At 34.2% G+C, this 22053-nt stretch overlaps 4 protein-coding genes across 7 annotated transcripts; 3 read left to right on the forward strand and 1 right to left on the reverse strand.

Annotated features, from left to right (window-relative positions):
- The first annotated feature begins 250 nt into the window (after positions 1-250).
- Positions 251-3283, forward strand: LOC130932836 (cytochrome b-c1 complex subunit 9, mitochondrial). Of its 2 annotated transcripts, XM_057862269.1 has the most exons (4): positions 251-452; positions 590-757; positions 1085-1132; positions 2946-3283. In XM_057862269.1, the coding sequence occupies exons 2-4, from the start codon at positions 638-640 to the stop codon at positions 2994-2996; spliced, it is 219 nt and encodes a 72-aa protein (XP_057718252.1). In that variant the 5' UTR covers positions 251-452; positions 590-637; the 3' UTR covers positions 2997-3283. The 2 variants fall into 2 exon arrangements, with proteins under 2 accessions (XP_057718252.1, XP_057718251.1); XM_057862268.1 differs by lacking the exon at positions 251-452 and having other exon boundaries at positions 478-757.
- A 1280-nt stretch (positions 3284-4563) lies between these two features.
- Positions 4564-7759, reverse strand: LOC130933110 (iron-sulfur assembly protein IscA-like 2, mitochondrial). Its single transcript, XM_057862623.1, has 4 exons — positions 7466-7759; positions 6699-6829; positions 6493-6601; positions 4564-5072 (listed from the first exon to the last, which is right to left on the reverse strand). The coding sequence occupies exons 1-4, from the start codon at positions 7646-7648 to the stop codon at positions 5007-5009; spliced, it is 489 nt and encodes a 162-aa protein (XP_057718606.1). The 5' UTR covers positions 7649-7759; the 3' UTR covers positions 4564-5006.
- Positions 7760-7932: 173 nt separating this feature from the next.
- LOC130936003 (glucosamine 6-phosphate N-acetyltransferase) lies at positions 7933-10909 on the forward strand. Its single transcript, XM_057865963.1, has 2 exons — positions 7933-8211; positions 10190-10909. Exon 2 carries the CDS (start codon positions 10190-10192, stop codon positions 10649-10651), a length of 462 nt encoding a protein of 153 aa, XP_057721946.1. The 5' UTR covers positions 7933-8211; the 3' UTR covers positions 10652-10909.
- A 2672-nt stretch (positions 10910-13581) lies between these two features.
- On the forward strand, positions 13582-21840 carry LOC130933319 (heme-binding-like protein At3g10130, chloroplastic). 3 transcript variants are annotated; one of them, XM_057862901.1, is made up of 8 exons: positions 13584-13922; positions 14026-14112; positions 14233-14303; positions 14769-14870; positions 14992-15096; positions 15502-15637; positions 21158-21267; positions 21377-21840. In XM_057862901.1, exons 1-8 carry the CDS (start codon positions 13709-13711, stop codon positions 21449-21451), a joined length of 900 nt encoding a protein of 299 aa, XP_057718884.1. In that variant the 5' UTR covers positions 13584-13708; the 3' UTR covers positions 21452-21840. The 3 variants fall into 3 exon arrangements, with proteins under 3 accessions (XP_057718886.1, XP_057718884.1, XP_057718885.1); XM_057862902.1 differs by having other exon boundaries at positions 13588-13916; XM_057862903.1 differs by lacking the exons at positions 21158-21267; positions 21377-21840 and adding an exon at positions 15725-16328 and having other exon boundaries at positions 13582-13922.
- The last annotated feature ends 213 nt before the right edge of the window (positions 21841-22053 follow it).

Below are 22053 nucleotides of genomic sequence, written 5' to 3' on the forward strand. Positions count from 1 at the left end.
GCGAGCAGAAAAGAAGGTTTACGTTGCAGTAGAAGGTTTACTTGAGCAAAGCTTTAGGTTGCAACATGTTATATGTAGCGTGTGTATAACAAACGAGTGAGGGTGGGAGAGGAGCGCATCTGACCAATATTGCTTGAATAACTTGAATGCATTTTTTTCATGAATGTAGAGTATTATTGTTAATTTTAATATGTAAAATATATTTAAAATTTAAACATTGTAAATAATTAAAATTTTAATAAATCTTATACAATTATTGAATTTTATCCTATCATATTAACCAAACCATCTCTGTGTTACTGAGTTGACTAGGGTTTGTGAGTACTCCAACAGGCTAGGTAATGCAATTTTCTCTCTCTCTCTCTCTCTATTTTTTGGTTATAATCGCAACTCGTTAGGTTTGCGGAAAAATCTTTAGTGGCAGCACCTCAAACACCAAACCTGGCAATAAGGTACTTTACCCCTATTATTATTATTATTATTATTATTATTAAATCAAATCAAAAGTTGTCTTCAGAACATTCACTCACCTCCCTTGGTTCTTGGATCTTCGCTTTTTCCTTTCCATCGCTATTGCTGAACGAGGCAGAGAAACAGAGAGTAAATCGTAACCCTAATCCGATTTCAAACAAGAGCAATGGAATCTGCGTCTCGAAGAAGTGGAGGAGGCATCTTCGAAGCCCTTTACAAGGTCCTCATGCGCCGCAATTCCGTCTATGTCACCTTCGTCATCGCCGGCGCTTTCGTCGGTGAACGGGTATCTCTTTCATTCCCTTCGCTTCAGTTGCAGTATCCGATGCTTTATAGTAATTGTTGAAATCCAGCTTTGTAGGAGGGTGAATTTTATCTGGCGGTTAAGGGAATCCATCTTTCAATTGCCACTTTATATGATTTATTGTTGTAATTATTCAGTTCTTTTTTGTTTTCTTTTTGTTTTTTCTTTCTTCTGAATGAATTTATGACTTTCATTGTGCAAGTTTATTCACATTTGAAGCTCTGATTTTTGTTTTTGGTTTCTTCCATGTTTATTTAAGATCTGTTTCTGCGGTTGGAATTGCTGAATGATTCTGTTATTGGGTTGCAGGCTGTGGATTATGGAGTTCACAAGCTCTGGGAGCACAATAATGTTGGGGTAATATGCCTGCCTCACTTATGTTATGCCTTGTGGTTTATCTGTTGATTTTACTTGGATGCCTTGTCATGTGCTGCTTGCTTATTTGTGACGATGATATATTGGATCTACAATGAAACTTGGACGGGGTATTTTTTTTTGTAGGTCATGTTTACATATCTTGTTAATAGCTTTGGCTTTATTAAGATAACAAGTTCTTTGTATGGTATATCCGTTAAAATGGATTAAGCTTATGCAATATCTTCTCTCTATTCTATACCAATGCTCTACTCAGTGGAATAGAACTTGATTGTGCTTGTACTATGGTTATTAATTTATTAGTATCTCCTGATTCTGCAAATACACTTCATAGGCCAGTAATTCATAAATACTAATTGGAATTAGCTAGTATTGCTTCAAAGTTTTTTGGGAAAATACTAAATGCCTTTGAGTTGATTCTGCAGCATCTAAACAGACAAGGAGCATCAAAACTGGTAGGATGTTTTAGGGTGTGTTTGGCTTGTGTTTTTACCTCCTGTTTTCTTTTTTTTTTTTCTTCACAAAATTCTGAAAACAGAAATAACTGAAAATTACAATAGAAAATGAAAACACAAACCAAACGAACAGATTTCCTTTATTATGAAGTCTGGAAGAATAAGGAGACTACGCATTTGTTGTCTTAATTCATCAGTTTTTTGCTGTGTTTTCTATCAGCACAAAGATTTTGCCATTGAATTCTAAATTATATAATTGGTCTGTTTTTGTGTGAAACAGAACTTATTAATTGCTCTTTGTTGCTTTTGTGGTTCTTCAATTCTCTGTCTTACTAATATCTTGGCATATTTATCATTTGGGATTCGAGTTATCTACCTTCCAGTTTGCTACTTTATCATGTCACCTGATAGCGTTTGCACATTGCCATTGAATTCAATTTATACAAATATTGATTAATTGTTTACAGTTTTACTGTCACTTTTGCAATTGATTCGTCATGTTGTTTGGAGATGATGCAATCTTGACAGGTGTATCTTGCATTGAACAGTATCAAATTGTATTATCTAAGTTTTGTTAATAACTTTATCCATATGTATTGCTTAGTGTATTGGTAGGCATTAGCCATCGCCTCAAACATGTGCTCAAACATACCCTATATACACTCCTCACCTAGTCACTTGCTCTATATCTGTGGCGGCCCTTTGGCCTTACATTTTCTTTGTCTTGAGAACACAAACTCATCATTTGCTATGTCTGTGGCACATGATTGACCTTGCTATCATAATTCACCTCTTTCTTAAAAGAGGATAAATAAAATGGTCACATAATCCATTATTATATTGTTAGGCAGACCATTTTTTCATAATTAATGATCAACTAAGGTTCTTTTGTAAACGGAGTAACTTCTATTTTCAAGATGATCAAATACCGAGTAGAAATGCCATTGTTGATATGAGTCAAAAGTGGCTATCATAAAATTTGGCCTTGGCTTACGTGCTGTTGATGGGGCTTGTTAGTTGAGAGGGAAGAAGGAGAATGAAATGAATGAGGGAGATCATTGTGTAATGCACTTATGGCGGGCTAACTATTTGGGTTGTTTAGGGCATGTGCCCATTTCGTATTTTCATTTGTTTTCCTTTATTCTATGTTTTCACAGAAGTTTAGTGGTAGTATGTATGTGAGATAATTATGGAAAATTTGTTCCATCAATTCCATCCATGCCAATGAATATCTAATTATGAAGCATTGTTTAAGAGTTGTGGTTTTCATGATAGAGTGATGGCTACTTCTACTGTCAAACTTTTTCAGTATTTTTAACCAATTATATTTTCTTCTGCAGAAACGATATGAAGATATTTCTGTGCTAGGGCAAAGGCAATCCGAAGAGTGAATTGTTGGACCATCTTTTAGCTATTTTGAGGTTTATCATTCATGGAATTTGAATTGAACATCATGAGCTGGAAGTTGCTTCTTTTTTTGCTAATAAGTATCTGATAGTCTTGTGCTTTGCTAAAACTGCTCACTGGAAATATAGAAACATTGAACCAGTTCAAAGCTATGTATTTTTTTTTTCTACAATTTGGAAAGAAAACATTGTGTTATTGAAATCTTTGGCTTCAGTGTTGAATTATCTTAATTTTTGAAGATTTAGGAATAAGAAAGTACTTTCTGTCTAAATATGTCACCCTTTCCTTACTTTTCATCGCACTCAAAATATTTATTACAAAAAAAAAAAAAATTCTTTTAGGGAAAGCTTGAATGTTCGGGATTTACTATTTGACAATTGGGTTTGCTAATCATACTGAATGCATTGTGTGTGTGTGTATATATATAATATGGTTACTACATTATCCAATCATTATATAACGAATATCAGTTATTACTATATAAGTTTAATATCAATTAAATACGTTTAATTTGATATACCGATGGTGTAAGTTTTTAGTTATTTAATTGTCTCTTGTTATGCATATGTAAATGTAATTAAAGGACTAATGGATAAGCAAAGATATAGAAAACACCTAACTTGTACTTTGTTGTCATTTGTCATATCTTCACAAGTTTCTTTGCCTATATTAAGTCAATTGCAGCTTTAACATCATCATCATCACTAGTAACACAACAACAATTAATCACAGTAATTGAAGAAAAAGAGAGAGAAAAGAGAAGAGAAAGGAGGGGGGGGGGGGGGGGGACCTAAAAGATTTGTGATTCTAATCTGAGAGAGACACATATAGGAATAACAGGGCGACGGAGAGGGGAGGAGTTGCTTCTGTATCACCTTTTGCTCAGCTTGCTATTTTAGTTCTGTCCCAACTCTATTGTTGTCGTGTTCTATATCGCTATTGGAGCTTCAATCCCACCTCTGCTCAACGTTGTTGTTCTTCCACGGTCTTTCATCTGTCATGATGAGACAGACACGGAGAGAGTCCATGGAAGTCAAACGGAATATGTATATGGGAGTTATTGTCATTTATATATTTTGAGATTTTTTTGTTAAAATAGTTATGTATTAAGAGTTAAAATGACTATTCAATCTTTATGAACTAAATCCTCGTAGTAGTATTTGAGATTCACAACTTATACTATTTTAGTCCCTTAAATTCAAAATTAACTATATTAATTAATGAGATCTAGTTTTAGACAACATATTAATGCCTGGACCATTTCCAGCGTTTAAGTCAACGAATAAAATGTAGAGTTAATTCTAACTTACCATGCTAGACACAATATTAAATGATGTTTGTTTATTTTAACACTTAAACAAGATAAAAACGAGATCGTTTTAAAGAATGAGGGGAAATAAAACGATTTGCACATTATATAAACTCTTCTTCCTCTTCTCATTTTGCTGTTTTATACTGGACTCCATAGTCATTTATTAGAAGATATATCTTACATGTCTTTAGTAGCATTCTGTAAATGTAACGATTTAATAAATCTAATTTCGAGCCCTCCGTAATGGGATTGGTAATTTGGTAGAGTAGAAGTTCATATTCGTATTCACTGCAAATAAATTTACTAAAATACGATTGCTCAGTTATCTCCTGCATCATCACTCTACGAAACTATACATGTTGCACGGTATTTTGCATAACATCTCAAGTGTTAAATTTATTAATTTTTGGATGAAAACTTCAGTCATCAAGATTTTGGAATGAAAAATCTATACAAGCCAATAAGCCTCGTTAACAAATCCTCATTGTTGACAGGCTAAGAAAATGCCTTATTACTAATACAGTTCCATGTTACATCGATATAATTATACAAACAATAAATTTAATCTATAGTTCGACCAATCGATATTTGAGGTACAAAAGTAATGATTCATAGTGTAATATAATTTGCAAGAAATTGAGTATCTTAGCAGTTATGAAGATTCGGAAGCAATCATCAGGAATTACTGTTTCACCATGAATGAAGCTTTACAACTACAACCACCAACGGCACTGGGGTTCTCAGTCACCTGCAAATGAAACCAGACATTGATATTTTTTCTAAAGAAAAAAGTCATCAATGATCTTTATCCAAAATTTAAAAAAAAAAAACATGGCAGGGTTGTGATATCATAAGTCGATGACTCAAGTATCCTGAATTCATCATAAAAGGTGATGGAAAACAAATACAGATGTAAATTACACAATTCAAATCCGGTGGATGAAACAAAGGAGTGTTTGCAGTGTTATTTATGACTAAAAAAGGTACCATGAAAAAGCCCAAGGAAAGATTTTGCCACGCATCTACCAAGAGCAACAATGTTCTGTGGGGAAAAAGACCAAATATGTCTATACAGAGACTGAACGTGAATATTGGTCAGTAATAGAACCAACAAAATAAAAAAGCTTAATATTGTATTTGCATAGATGATGATTTTACATTGGATGTGTCTATACACTGGACAATCGGGTGATGAACAAATACATTAGAAAAGTTAGTATAGCACCTATTGTGCAGAAGAAGGTGAATTATCACCACGAGTTATTTAGGAATCAATGGATTAAGGTTGTAGAAGTTCTAACAGGGAGATTATCTTATACAGAGGACAGTTCAATAGCTAAATATAAAAACTCAGAAAACTTTATGTGAAAAAATTGAAAAAGATTTGGATGTAAGTGGTCTAATTACAAACATGATTAAATTCAAGTTACCAAAAAAAAAAAAAACATGATTAAATTCAAATCCACTTGGTGTAACCCCACACACAGAACTTATCTTCTAAGAAAAAATAATACCATGGAACTTATAAGATAAACCATGTTTGGGACATTTTGCTGCAGTTTACAGACAAATTTCGTCTCAAGACTTGAATTGCCATATGAACATTATAACAAAGTTCCATTTGTAATAAGAAAGCAGCTGGTACTGTGCTTAAAAGTAGAATAGAAAATTAACGAGGAAAACTCTTACTATATAAAAATACTGCTCAGGACATTCTAGAGTAGATACTGGAAATTGAAAGGAACTGATAATAGAGAAATGCAGAAATAAAGTTGAAATTTAGTGCTGTTAGACAAGCTATCCTCCCAGGCCTAATCCCCAATTCTTTCCTAAATTCCACTCTCCCCCCTTTACTACACTCATCCTTCCCTTCATTCATTTTGTCTCCATGACAAGGTTTACCCCTAATTGGTAATTGCAGCATCATTTTTCACTCTCCATTGTCCTGCTAATAAACTATCATGCTCATTTCCGACCCCAGATGCTTACCCACTTGGCCGAATTCCTTCGAAGTTCGAACCCTTCTCTATTCTTTTATAACTCCTCTTATACATGTGGGTTAAAGGCCCATCCTAATTCGTGTGGAGCGTGAAAAAGGAATGAAAGTGAAGATATAATTTTGAATAATACAACAGTTTACACATGGCTTTCAAGTGTGCTTGACTTACCACGAAGGCTGAACGGATTAGCTCCTCAACGTAATCAACAGTTGCACCTTTGACAAAATCGTATGAGATATTGTCAACAACCAGTTTAATCCCTTCTTTCTCAAAAACTCTGTAAATACAGCAAGAAAGCCAGTTGTAAAAGAACCCAGGACAAAATAGCTAGCATATCTCACAGGTGAAACTTGTGACTGGTAAAAGGGGAATACTTGTCATCTGAGTTGATTCTGTCATCCAGATTAAAAACGTACTGAAATCCAGAACATCCACCGGTTTCTACACTCAGACGAAGCAGTTTTCCATCAGATGATGACTCAGTTGCTTCTAGTTCTTTCATTCTCTGTTCCATATTCAAAAGTTGCAGAAAGGGGTTATTATTCACCACTTTAATCATACATTGCTCCTGACGATATCCAATGTAAGCAAAAGCAAAGAGGAACCAAATAGAATGAACAATTAATGAACTGAAGAAAGAACACTCAATGCAACATAATGGGCCACTCTAGCAAGATTTTGGGATGCAAAAAATGCAAACTTTTAGAAAAAGAAAAAATTTGTGAACAGCATCAAAATTTTTAGAAAAGAGAAGGAGCCTCCCCCTAATTTGGAGAAGTAACAGTGCTTCAGTTTATTCCAAATGGCATAAATTTAGAAGTTGAGTTAGTTATTATGGTAGTTGATACATGAAATTGCAGAACAATCCAGAATTCTTGATTACACTAACTAACCAATAAATAGGAAGCACATAGCAAGGTAAAATTGAAACAAAGTCGCATCTTCAACATACTAAGATGTGATTATGCACATCAATTGCATAGATAAGAGCGTTGGGTAGAATCATTGTTTTCCTTTATATGTTGAGAGAAATATAGCTGAATTCCTAACTTTATTTATCTATTTGAAAAATAAAAGGAAAGGAGGAATTATTAGTAAGAAGCTGGAAATGTTAGAAAGTAACGAGAGAGAGAGAGAATACTCGGACGCAGCTTTCGGTCATGTGAACGGGCTCAGGAGAATAAGAGGAAGTCGGAGTTGAACGGTGAAGAATGGAAGCCGAAGAAGAAGACGAAGAAGCAGGAACGGAGTTGATGAACCTCTCGTTCTGTCGGAATCGCGCCGCCAGGTACGGTGCCAGCCGCCGAATCAGTGGTGTCGACATCGCTCTCTCTATCTCTCTCTATAAAACCATCGGGGAAGATATCTCCGCTTCGCTAATCGCTCGCTCTCTTTCTCTCTCTCTCCCTCTAATTCTGCAGTTGCGTTTTTGAAACACAGAACAGAACATTTCCCTTTAGGTCCCCACCCCGCACTCAACCAATTCACGATCCAGATTCAGCCACGTCAACTAATTTATAATCCAACTGTCTGTAACTCATCCACCCTTCCATCCATCATGTTTTCAATTAAAAAAAAAAAAAAAACTAAAATCAGAGAGACGATGCATCAAACCTCCCTCAGACCTCACCTCAATGCCTCACTCTTCTTCTTCTTCCTCAACCCTCAATCCTCTGACCTCACCCTCTTCTCCACTGTCTCACGCTCACTGCCCAGACTCATCCCCTAGCCACGCACGATTCGCAGGCGTCACCTCCTCCTTGCTGCTTCGCCGGTTCGTCCTCGCCCATCTCCACCAGTCCTCCTCCATCCGCGAATCGCCGGCGTGACCAGAAGCTCCGGGCTTCTCCTCCTCTGCAGTCTGCTCCGCGCCTCTATTGCTCCTCGGTGAGCTTCTTTATTTTAATTTTTCAATCTTCAATTTTTGATAGACTAACGAGAAATGGTTAAGGCCATCAAAATTTATTATTTTTTGCAATCACTTTTAGCCATCAACTCAATTCTTTTTAGTTTAGTAATACAGCAATATAGTTTAACCCACACATTGATGGCTAACTAACTGATGGCCGAAAACCATAAAGTTTGATGGTCCTCTAGCATTCCTCTGGATTAATTGTCAAATTTTTTTCTTTGCATTTCATTGTTCCCCCGAATCACCCCTATCTCTTCTCGTTTGCTATTTCTCTGTTTTGATGGCCGTTTCTTTTTTACTTAGTGTTGAATTCCCGAAGAAAGAAAAATTTAAATACCCTTAGAACTTGCAACCAGTAATGCAGATTCTATCTAATCCTTTTCAATATGTTTCGACTCCGCCCCTCCCCTCGCCCAATTATGAACCCTATGTTGGTTAGTGGTTGTTATGTTAGAGACGGTTAAGTAAATTTTAGTGAATCATGCGAGTTAGGGAGTAAAGTATTCCATTTCTGTAATTGTTATGACATAAGAATAATTTGAACTTTTTTAGTTGTGGCTGAATTAACATAATGTAAAGTGCTTTGGGAAAAAATTTTTTTAATTTTAATTATGAACAATTATTTACTAGGTTTTGAAGGCATTTGATTATTAAAACATGTTTGATACTTTCAGAATCATCACAATTTTTTTATCATAATGATTTCGAAACTCGTGTACAAATATAAAGAAGGCTCTATAGAAATAAAAAGAATAAAAAACAGCAACAAGAATTATATAATGTGAAGTCTTTCCCATGATCGTCATTTACAAAAGAAAATTCTATAATGTAGGAAGTCAGAAGCATACTACTTTAAGCATGGTAATTGTATATTTGTGGGTTGTTCTTATCACTCTAGATACTCCCTATCTATCCGGCTTTCTACTATTTTCTTTATGTTTGTGGGTTTCATTGGGAAATTTGAGTTGTTTCAAAAAAAGATTGTAACCAGACATGAGTTAAATTTGTTATTCTATTGGACTTTGATATTCATATACGTGTGTATATTCATATACTTCGTTATTCTATTGGACTTTGTTACTTTATTAGTTCTTCATTTAATGTCCTTTATTTTTGGCAGCCTAGCTACATACTCTTTCTCAAATATATAACATTATAATTCAGGTTTCAATCTTGACCTTCAAACTATTAATGATGATGGAGAGTTGGAAAGTGACTAAAACTAATGGATTGAAGGCTCATTTATATCTGATGTGATTTATTTATGATTTGTTGTAATGTTGCAACCTTTTTACTATTGTGTTAAATTTGTTTGGTGACTAAACATTAGTTTTTTTCTTTTTTATTTTATGTTATTTGACATTGTATAAATCTTTTGTTTTTAGTTTAGTTTATGTTTGGATGTGATCTTGATTATATAAATTTTGAAATTTAATTTTGTTTGCTGGATTTTAATGATTATAAGGGCGGATCAGGATTCAGTTTTCTACTACCTACAGGTAGGGGCAGGGCAGTTTCTATACAAGTTAAAAAAAGGGCAGGGCAGGGTTGGGTAGGGCGAAAAGCCACCCCATTGCCACCCCTAGTTCTGTCTCCAGATCCTCTTTTTTTTCTTCAGTCTAACTGCAGGATGCGAAATAATATCAAATAGTAAATAAGAACCTCAAAATCTCCGAAGCTTGTTTTCCCGCTCCTTTTTGCTACATTTTCTGTTGAGGCTTTAATCTGTTTTTTCATCATGAATTGTCATCCACCACCCTCTCAATTTCATACAATTCGAGTTAGCATGATGATGAAGATGCTATTGATCTGTTATTTTTGTTTCCTCTCGAGGTGTAGGTAGTGTTGTGTTTCTTGAGAAATGTACTCCTCCTAGTCCTTTATCAATGTTAATTTACACAATTTGGGAAATTCTATTGATATCTTTGCTTCTTGTTTGTATGCTGTTTCCAGATGGAAACTAGTGAGGAACAAAAGTATGGAGTGCGAAGACTGGAGATGTCCGACAAGGGCAAAGGTTTCATAGAGCTACTGCAACAACTTAGTGTTTGTGATTCTGTCTCTGACAAGGAGTTTGAGGATAGATTCCGAGAGCTCAGTTCCCTCGGAGACGACCATGTTATCTGCGTCATTGAAGACCATGTTTCCAAGAAGATTATTGCTACGGGGAGCGTGTTCATCGAGAAGAAGTTTCTAAGAAACTGTGGCAAGGTTGGTCACATTGAGGACGTTGTTGTGGATTCCAGCACTCGTGGGAAGCAACTGGGAAAGAAGATAATCAACTTCCTAACTGATCATGCTCGTTCAATGGGCTGCTACAAGGTCATTCTTGATTGCAGCATTGAAAACAAGCTCTTCTATGAGAAGTGTGGCTTCAAGCAGAAAGAAATTCAGATGGTTAGGTATTTCGTTTGAGTCGGTAGCTTTTCTAACTATTCAGATAATTATGAGTATGTTTTGTTAACGTGTTGTAACTTAGTACATGACCTTTGTTCCCTTCATTTTTTTACCTTCTCAGTTCAATTGTGATTTAAGATTCCTTTGTTCAATAGAAATGGCACCTTCAAACATCTGTTCAGAAACACAAGCATATCAGCATATGCACATATGTTTTAAATTACATTGCCAAGACATTCCTTGCCTATATCACTTGATACATTTGTTATAAACAATTCAAGGTGCTCTATACAAATTGAAGTTGTTGCACTTCTAACAAATGAAATTCTAGTAGTTTACAACTATACAACTAATCCATAATCTCTGCACTTTTTCTGTTTTCTCTCTATATATAAAATGTTGAAAACAAATTTGCCTGAGATGACCCCGATCAAGGCAGAATTCGGCTACATTATTATTACAGCTACATCTTTTCCTTGAAAGAAGTTAGCATGCAGGCTGCGCTAGATGTTCAGCGACATGCAGGGCACAATATTTGAACAATTGAACTTAAGTCTTGAAAGAATACCCAGTGCACAAAAAACTACCAAAGATCATTGAATACTTCATGAACCTAAGCCTTGAATTTTGATATAGTAGCAGCTAAATTAACTGCATGAAAGAATAAAATACAGAGGCAGAAGTGGATGCCTTAAGGCGCGGCAATGGTATTGCAGTTATCCAAGTACTCAGTAACACTGCAGTGTGCAGCCTAGCCTGGTTTGCCTTTTCAATTTCAGCTTTCCCTTTCAAGAAAGAGAATCACAGCGTATACCTCGAACATTATCTCCCCAGTAAAGAAATTACGAAGGCCCAAGTAAAGAAGCCAACAACCAAAATGTATCTGAAAATATCACCATTCAAAGTAGGTGATGTCTGTGGTGGCTGCACCAGTTATAACTATGTAATTAAAGTAATTAAAGTATTCATATGTCATATTTCAATTAGATACTTAATGCATAGCCATCCATAGCCGCCACCACAGACATCACCTTCAAAGTATGGTAAATAAGGAGTAACTAGTAAGTACTTAAAGCAAAGGATTTGGGTTTTGCGTAACAGGGTCAATCCCATCAAAATCCATACGATAGTTACTTATATTGGGGAAACATAATCTTATAATATATTCAAATAAGCTAAGAGGAAGCGAGTAGAGTCCAAACCATCTTTAGAGTGGACATAGCAGATTAACTTCATTCAAGCTCCAGCTGACTTCACACGAAGGATGACAATCATTAATCATCTGTAGTTTTTTCATGTTGAGCTCTCAGTCATCTCATGAGCCATCCCAATCCCTTCCTTAACCTTCCTCTCCCTAAACATCCCCTTAATCAAAATGATGAAAGTAACACTACATTTGGCTCACACCTCACCTTTCTTATCTCCTTGAACATCTCCAATGCCAACCCAAACTTCAAATTCCTACTATAACCACTGATCAAAATGTTACAAGTTACTCTGTAACCATGTTTTCAACTCTAATTCAAACTTTCAATTAATGCTCTTCATTGCCTTAGCTGATTTTCAGATTGAGATTCTCTTCCTAAACTTGTTAGGTGACTGCTGCCCCCAATTTTCATTTTGATATTTCTACGAGCTATGATGAAGTATATCCTCTCACTCATCGATCCAGCCCTCATTAACAATCAGGTAATTTTTTGTCATATTTGATATGTAAATGCTATATAGAACCATTATAGTAGCATCATTCTAGAATTACATGCAATAACCCCTTCTTTTTTTTGGATCTTACGGCGACATAAACTATTTTTTTTTCCGGTGAAACACACACACTATTTTTTCCCCTTCCAGTTGTAGGCAAGTTTTGACCCTTGGCTTTCGTTGTTTTCAGTTTTTTTTTTTTTTTTTTGGGTTATGAACTGGAATGGTTCTATATAACTTTACCCGTCAAATAAACATGAAAAAATTTACATGATTGTTAATGAGGCTGGATCAATGAGGAGAGAATTATCCTCGGTGTAGCTCATATATACAAACAGCACAATGAAAAGTGAAAATAGCAACCACCTCAAAGTGAACGTAGCAATCACGTAAAATTGGGAATGAGACTCTAATATATTTGATAGTCATATACTAAAAACTGAGACTAAAATTGAGATTCAATATTATATTTAAAATTTTAATTCTAAAATACAAAATTTTAGTACCTTTAATATTTTTAAAAAATAAGAATATAAGTGATTGAAATTTTTTAAGATAGAAACAAAAATTTTAATAATATTTTTTTAAAAAATATTTTCATTTTATTTTTTAAATTTTAAATTTATTCTTCAATTTCTATATTTATCTTAAATTAAATATAATATTAAAATATAATTAAATATATTTTATATCAAATATAATACAAAAATTTAATTTAATTTCTGTCTCCCAATATCATTTAACGTAGTTTAAGAGCCTAAGACAATGAAAAATATTAATTGAAAGTTTGAAATTTGGAACTAGAGTTAAAAATATAGTAACGGAATAACTGTTAAGATGGATGGAAGTGGTTAAACGATAATTAATATTAAAAGACAGTGATGAGTAAATAAACCAAATCACTAGAGCTGGACACATAAGAAAGGATGACGTTCATACGATATAAGCTTCAAATAGGTGGGGTGCTAGAGAATTCACCGTAAATAAAATAGGGCTCTTTTATTAGTCAAATTATAAGTAATGTTATTTGCTTTCATTTGCGAATTACCAATAAATAATACAGTTAATTCCAGATTTCCAGTTAATATTATAGTTAATTACTAAACAAAGTTTAGTATGTTCTGTGATAACTGAGAAATTTATATTGAATTTGAATTTCGAATATTTTAGAAAACTAAGTTTCGGATGTGAATTTTTTAATTTTTTTTCCTTTGCTGCAATATTAATCGTGAATATATCTGTCAAAGATGCGGAATACGTGTAATTGTGCCGGGAAAAATAAACAACCTGAGGACCAAAATTATCTGAGCTGTGTCAGTGCGTCGCTGAACAACAGAAATTCAAAATAGAAGAAGCTGTGTCTGGAAAAGCACCATGGTTCCCCTTTGCAACCCTACGCTTTCTCTGCCCCTCCGGATTCCGACGAAAGCCAACAACCGCTCCTCGAATTCAATTATCACCAACTCTGCTTCTTCCAGCAAGAGGCAGCGAACAACTACAACTACTTCCTTTTCGCCCTTCGAAACACGAGTCTCACTCATTTTCGCCCTTGCTTCTCAAGCTACCTCTCTCTCCCAGCGACGTAAATGTTCAAACAAATATTCCTAACAACTCTTCTACTCTTCCTTTTTTCCTTCACTCTCCGATCCCAATATTATTGCTTTTATTTATTTATCTAATATGTGGCGCAGTTATAGCTGACGTGGCTTCTGAGACTGCAAAGTACGTGTTTCCTAAAAGATTTGAAAGCCGCACGCTCGAGGAGGCCTTCATGGCAGGTAATTGAACGGTTACTACTTACTACTACTCTTGTGTTGTGTTTTTGTGTGAATTCTGCTTAAACTTCATTCTCGATTCAATTCACTTCTTGATTTTAATTGATTGTTATTTCGGTGTAGTTCCCGACCTTGAGACTCTCAACTTCAAAGTTCTTAGTAGAACGGACTTCTATGAGATCCGGGAAGTTGAGGTATATACTATACACACTAATATTTTCTTATGTTTTGTTCTTGTTCTGGTTCTGGTTCTACGCTGTGTGCTTTCTTTGTCTAAGGCTTCTAGGCTATTACATGTGGTATGCGGTATGTGATTGGGTAATATCCATAGTTACATGAACTCACCAATTAGGTGACGTACCGCGCACCAATTCATGCAAACTAATTCATAATTCTTCTGCGTACCAGAGTGCTATAAATATATTTTTCACATAACATATTTTAAATGTGTCGAACAGCATCCTGCTTACCCATTTCCATATCAAAACGTATTGCAGCCCATGTAACTATTTCAACTGGTCTGAAAATGCTCTCCTTCACGCTTGCAATTACATTGAAATGACAAACTATTTCAACTTGTCTAAAAATGCTCTCCTTCACGCTTGCAATTACATTGCAATGACATTATTTTTTGCATCACTGACAATGCATCTTTGCAGCCTTATTTTGTGGCAGAGACTACAATGCCTGGGAAGACTGGCTTTGATTTCAATAGTTCTTCTCAATCCTTTAACGTCCTAGCTGAGTACCTCTTCGGTAAGGTAATTATACATTTTACAACTCTACTACAATATTCATGCATTAATTTTATAGTTGCATTTGATTACTTGTGCTTCTATTGAGAGGAGCTAAGTTATAGATGTGGGCTGTTTCTGATGGTAGAATACAAGAAAGGAAAAAATGGAGATGACTACACCAGTGATTACAACTAAGAATCCGTCGGATGGAGTTAAAATGGAGATGACTACCCCTGTGCTAACAACAAAGGTATATACAATTATACAGTCTTAAATTTTGTGAAATATCTCATTTGAAGCCTTCATCTTTGGGTAATGATTGCTGTTTGCATTCCAGCATGGTTAGTTCATAGTATAATAAAGCATAAGTCAAACATTGATCAGCAATTTGGATTAGTTTATCCTGTTTTTGTCTTAGAAATTGACTATAACTATCCCATTTGGACACCATTTTTTTAGCTTTATCTTTCGTTTAGGTCATGGGTTCAATGTTGTTCCTTCCATTGTAGTAGTGTACTAGTATTTCCTCACAGTTAACAACGTGGATTTTGTTATATTATCTTCTAGAAAGTTTAATCTTAACGCTGTTATATTAGTATTTATTGAATATAGTTTTATTTTATGATGTTTCAATGTAACAATGGAATTATTTTAGTCAGAAGATCCAGATAAATGGAAAATGTCTTTTGTCATGCCATCAAAATATGGTGCTGATCTGCCACTGCCTAGAGACTCCTCTGTGAGGATTAAAGAGATCCCCAGAAAAATAGTTGCTGTAGTTTCATTTTCAGGTGTGTTATTGCTTAATTGCCTTTTTTATGTATTTTTTTTATAAATAGTATGTTTTGAAACATTAGATTAATGAGCTGTAATTACAGTTCATAGCTCACTTACATGCACTACATCTACTTGCACATACAAGGAGCTGTAAATCACAACTTAAGTCACCCACTTGCCCCACTCGCACAACTAACTCAGCACACTTTCAAACAACTCAATGATTTGTAATGAACTGTTTTTTGTTTCTAAATTGTGCCTATAAATAAGGCTATGTATTGTATAATTTAAACATAACAGAAAATATTTTTCTTCTTTCTTCTATATGTATGCAACTTTTTTTCTCCTTGTTGGTGAGTCTTTGGATTTTAGATGCAGGAAATTATTAACACTGCAGATAATTAACTTTAGGAGAAACCCCAAATCTGCAATTTGGTTTACTAGAGCACATGCATATTTTTCTGCGTGTATGATGTGTGTATTTTCATCTGGTTGTGCTCCATTTGTATTTCAATGAAATGTTTGAATGCTTGGGCATGACGACTCTTCGTTTTCTCTAATCACTGAGTTATAATAATTAAGTAAATCATTGTTAGTTTTAAATAGTTTGATGTTGGTTTAGTGCATTATGGTATTGAATATTGTAGTAAGGATAGTTTTGATGAATAAGTAGTTTGGATAAATGGTTTGAGAAATTTGATAGTTATATTATTGATGGGTTAAAGAGAGAGGACAAAGGCTAGTGGAATTTGATATGTTTGTTAGTTAGTTACAATGAACTTCATGATGACTTATTTATAGGCTCCATAAGTTGATTCTAGATAATTCCAAATCTTAGATAATTCCAAATCTTAGATAATAATCTAAATATTTTTAGATACTAATCTTAAATATTTCTAGTACTTGATTTATTTACTTAACTTCTAAACTTCTCCATTATAATATCTAGATATTTATTTTTATAAAACAAGATCATAAAAAATCTAGAAAATTCTACAATTGTGTAGCATCATTAATACTCATCCGTAATGCACATTTGTGTAACTCCAACCATCTCTCGAAATAGTTTGAACTTTGATCTTGATAGTACCTAGTGAAGATGTCTGGCAGTTACTCATCTGTGTTGCAATACTCGATCTTTATCTTTTTCTCCAATATAGCTTCTCGTATAAAATGATACTTGATAGCTATATGCTTGGTCCTACAATGATGAATTGGATTGTTTGCCACTGCTATTGTTGATTTGCTGTCGCACAACATAGTTGTTAGTTCTTTTTGTTGCTCTCCTGTGTCTTCGAATATTTTCCTTAGCCATATTGCTTGACTAATAGTATTTGCGGCTGCAATATACTCAACTTCAGGAGATGATTGAGCCACAGTTTCTTGTTTCTTTGATGCCCAAGAGAATACTCCAGATCCTAGTATAAATGCATATCCAGAAGTGCTTTTCATGTGTCAATTGATCCTCCCAATCACTATCGATATATCCAAGTAGTTTTGGATCTTCGGTAGATTAGTGAATGCCATAATACTTTGTGTCTTTAGATATCTTAAGATTCTTCTTATAGTCCTATAGTGTTTTTGACTTGGCTTTTGCATGAATTTTGATAGTAAACTTGTTGCATATATAATGTTAGGTCTTCCGGTAGTTAGATAAAGGAGACTTTCAATGAGACTTCTGTATTGCGAAACATCTTCCTCTCCAGATCCATCTTATTTTTGTAATTTCTCATTATAAACTAGAAGAGTAGATAGTGCTTTGTAATTATTTATCTTGAACCTTTGTAACAAATTTTGAGTGTATTTCTTTTGCGAGATGAAAATTCCATCTTCATTTTGGTTTATCTCAATGCCAAGAAAATAGTGCGTTAATCCTAAACCAGTCATCTTAAATGTCTGCTTCATTTTTTTTTTGAATTCTCTGACCATAGTCTCATTGTTTCCTATGTAGATAAGATTGTCCACGTACAAAAAAACTATGAAAGTCTTTGAATTACCTTGCATCTTGATGTAGAGTGTAGGCTCACTTTTACTCCTCTTAAATTTATGATCAGTGAAATATTTGTCAATTCAACTGTACCATACTCGCGGAGCTTGCTTGAGTCCATAAAGTGCTTTCTTTAGTCTTAGCACCTTGTCTTCATATCCTTCTACAACAAACCCTTGTGGTTGATCAACATATACTTCTTCCACCAGTTCTCTATTTAGAAAGACAGATTTCACGTCCAGTTGATAGATTTTTCATAGCTTTTGTGCGGCTAGTGCAATGAGCACCCTTATTGTATCTAGGCGAGCTAAAGGTGTAAATGTCTCTGTGTAATCTATTCCAGAAATTTGTGCATATCTTTTAGCTACGAGCCTTGCTTTATGCTTTTGAATAGATCCATCAAATTTGAGTTTAGTCTTGTATACCCACTTGACTCTAATGTTATCTTTATTTGAAGGGCAATTTACTAGTTTTCATGTGTTATTCTTCTCAATCATCTTGATTTCTTCTACCATAGCATTTCTCTATTCTTCTTGCTTTTTTGCTTCTTCAAAGCTTTTAGACTTGATCTTAGCAAAATTACATGTTTCATATCTATCTTGTAGAGGCTTAGTTTTTTTTAGGAGAATCAGTGGTTGCTTCTACTGTTGGAGTAGTTGTGCTTGCTTCTTCACATTCTTGTTCCTCTAGTCTTGCAGGTGATTGTTGTGATATTTCAATGCTTTCTTTCTCGACTTTTTCATCTTTCCAGTTCCATGAAACATTTTCCTCAAACTTCACGTATCGACTGATTATGAGTTGCTTCGTTTGCAAGTTATACACACGATATCCTTTTGATTGTGTACTATATCCAAAGAAAATTTCTTTTTCTGTCTTCTCATCGAGCTTGCTTCTTTTTTGTGTGAAAATATGGACATAACATATACATTCAAAGACTCTTAAACGCTTTGCACAAAATTTTTGTCTACTCCATGCTTTGATTGAAGTTTTATTTTCTACTGCACTAGTGGGAGAACGATTTAGTAGGTATACTGCTGTGTAAATAGCTTCTTCCTAAAAGATGTTTGACAGACTTTTCTCCTTGAGGATCAAGCGTGACATCTCCATCACGGTTCTATTTTTCCTCTCAGATACTCCATTTTGCTCAAGAGCATATCCCACTATGAGTTGACGCTCGACACACTCTTCTTCGTAGAATTTATTAAATTCTTTAGAAGTGTATTTTGTTCCTTTGTCGCTACGAAATACCTTGATGCTACCACCACTTTGCTTCTCCACATGTTGCTTGAACTTCTTGAAGATGCTAAAAATCTCTGATCTTTTACGTAGGAAATACACCCACGTCATTCTAGTATAATCATCGATGAAGAGAATGAAGTACCTGTTGTTATTGAGTGATGGAGTCTTCATCGGACCACAAATGTCGGTGTGAACTAATTCAAGCATCTCCTTGGCTCGCCAAGCTCTTCTAGAAGGAAATGGTTGACGATGTTTGCCAAGTAAGCATCCTTCACAAGGTTGATTAATCTATGTGATACTTGGTAGATCTCTCGTTAGTTGCTTTTGATGTAGCAACTTTAATCCATGAAAATGAAAATGACTAAATTTTCGATGCCACGGCCATGAATTATCTTCTTGTGACTTTAATGCAGTTTCTATGATATAACTCCATTTAAGTGGAAAGCACATATTTTTCATTTTGACGATTGTTAGAAGTCTTTTAGTTTTTCTTTCACTTATGGTGCATGAGTCTTCTTCAAAGTGTAATACGTAATCTTTTTTCATCATTTGGCCAATATTAAGTAGATTCTGTGCTAGTTTAGGAACTAATAGAACATCATGAATATTCTTAGTTTCTATCTAGTGTGGACGACGATTGTACCTTTGCCATTCGCCTGCACGATCGTTCCGTCTCCAAGTCTAATGTTAGATCGAACAGATTTATTGATGTCACTGAATAGGCTTTGATCACCTGTCATGTGATTACTGCAACCACTATCGAGATACCATATGTCATCTTTCTTTTTGCACTTTTCTTGTGATGATGCATAGAATAAGCACTCTTCTCCCTCCTTTTCTTTAGAGAATTTTGCGTAATGATTGATCTTCATCCTACAGTCTTTCTCTATATGTCCAAACCTATTACAATTGCGACACTATGATTTTTCACGGTGCCAACAATCCTTCTCTAGGTGGTTGGTTTTCTTGCATATGTCACAAGAAGAATATTATTTTCTATTTTCAGTTTTATTTTCTATTTTTCTAGAAGTGTCAGAACTTCTAGAATTTGCTTGTCTTTTTTTCTCCTCCTTTTTTATTTAGATTTTGAGATTTTATATTGAGTTTAGACTGAAATACATTTTCTATTGAATCTTCATCATCTCGACTTGCTAGTCTTTGTTCAAAAGCATATAGTGAGCTTATTAGCATTGATAAATCCTTAATTTTCTCAATTGTAGACACTTTAAGATTGAATTTGGAAGGCAAATTAATGAGTATTTTTTTCACTATCTTTTTATCGGACAAGTCATCTCCATAAGCTTTCATTTCAGTTACTAAGCTTATTAATCTTGTATAATAACTTTTTATTTTTTCAAAATCTTTCATTTTCATATTTGCATAATGCTTTCTTAGAGATTGGAGGAGGATTGTGTGTACCTTTGCATCGCTTCTAAACTCTTGCTCCAAATTTTTTCACACTTTTTTAGTTGATGATATTCCTCTTATCCATGAGAAGATTGTCTTCGTTACAATTTGTTGGAGGAAGTATAGAGCAAAATAATTTCTTTGTTGCTCTTCCTTCAATTTTTTCTTTTAAGCAGCGAAAAGTGTTGCTTAATTCTCTGGTATAATAAACCCTTCGTGGAAAACATCCCACAAGTCTTGTGTTTGTAGAAAAGTTTTTATTTGAGAATGACAGTCCTCATAATTATCTTCTGACAATATGGGCACAGAAACATTGATGGTTGAGATAGTCATGGTTATGGAGAATTTTTTTTGAATGGGTTATAACGTGGTGGATATGTATAGTTGATAGGTTAAGAAGAAAGATTCTATGTCCAATAGATGATTGAACGTAGCTTTGATACCACTGTTAGTTTTATGAAATAGTTTGGTGTTGATTTAGTGTATTATGAACTCAAATATTGTAGCAAAGATAGTTTTGATGAATAAGTAGTTTAGATAAATGATTTGAGAAATTTGATAGTTATATTATTGATGGGTTAAAGAGAGAGTACAAAGACTAGTGAAATTTGATATGTTTGTTAGTTAGTTACAATGAACTCCATGATGGCCTATTTATAGATAATAATCTTAAATATTTCTAGTACTTAATTTATTTACTTAACTTTTAGACTTTTCTATCATAATATCTAGATATTTATTTTTATGAAACAAAATCATGAAAATTTTAGAAAGTTTTACAAATATATAGCATCATTAATATCATACTCTACATATGTATATGCAACATAAATGGATATCATGTCTGCATTTCATTTAATATCCTCAAATATATAACTTTCTTTCCATTGCTTTGAATAAGGTTTTGTGAATGATGAAGAAGTCAAGCATCGTGAACTGAAATTACGCGAAGCCTTGAAAAGTGACAGACAGTTCAAAATTAAAGAGGGAAGTTCAGTAGAAGTTGGACAAGTGAGATGCTTATTGCAAATCTTAGGCTAAAGGTTTCTGACATGGCTTACCTGAATATCTGTTATCCCCATTTTTTTCTAATGTCGTTTACTCTTTCATTTGGTTGCAGTACAATCCACCATTTACCCTACCATTTCAACGGCGCAATGAAATGGCATTGGAGGTGGAACGGAAAGATGAGTAGGAATAAACTTGAATATTTACCATTCCTATTATAAGTTGTAACATTTAACACAGTTAGCATCATGAGGGAACAAGATCTTTGAAGTCATGTTGACAGGGGCGGAGCTAGAAAAAATATTAGAGGGGGGCTAAAATTATTTACACGATAAAATAATATTAAAATAAATTTTGGGGGGACTAAACTGAAATTTACATATAATTTACATGTAAAAAATTAAAATTAGGGGGGACCGTTGCCCCCCTTTCCCAGTATGTAGCTCCGCCCCTGCATGTTGATGCTTGCCTTTTTGTAAATATACTGACATTGAAAATTTTAGAATCAAATATATGGAGAATATACCAATTTCATATGTTTTAAACATGGTGCTGTAAAAGTGTGGCATGGTTCGATAACTGCATGAGTTTTTCATAGAAACTTAAACAGATTGTAATTTAACATTCTGTTATGCTTTATCACAAACCATAAGGACCATGGATGGATTTTCTTTGGAAGGGGATTCCAAAACCATATCCTAACCTTTCTTTTTAAATTTCCTATTCACATAAGCTTTTGTTTTAATAATATTTATATTTATACGGATATAATTGTGATTCGCCTACTCT

The sequence above is a fragment of the Arachis stenosperma genome, chromosome 6 (genome assembly GCF_014773155.1).
Source record: "Arachis stenosperma cultivar V10309 chromosome 6, arast.V10309.gnm1.PFL2, whole genome shotgun sequence".
NCBI lineage: Eukaryota > Viridiplantae > Streptophyta > Magnoliopsida > Fabales > Fabaceae > Arachis > Arachis stenosperma.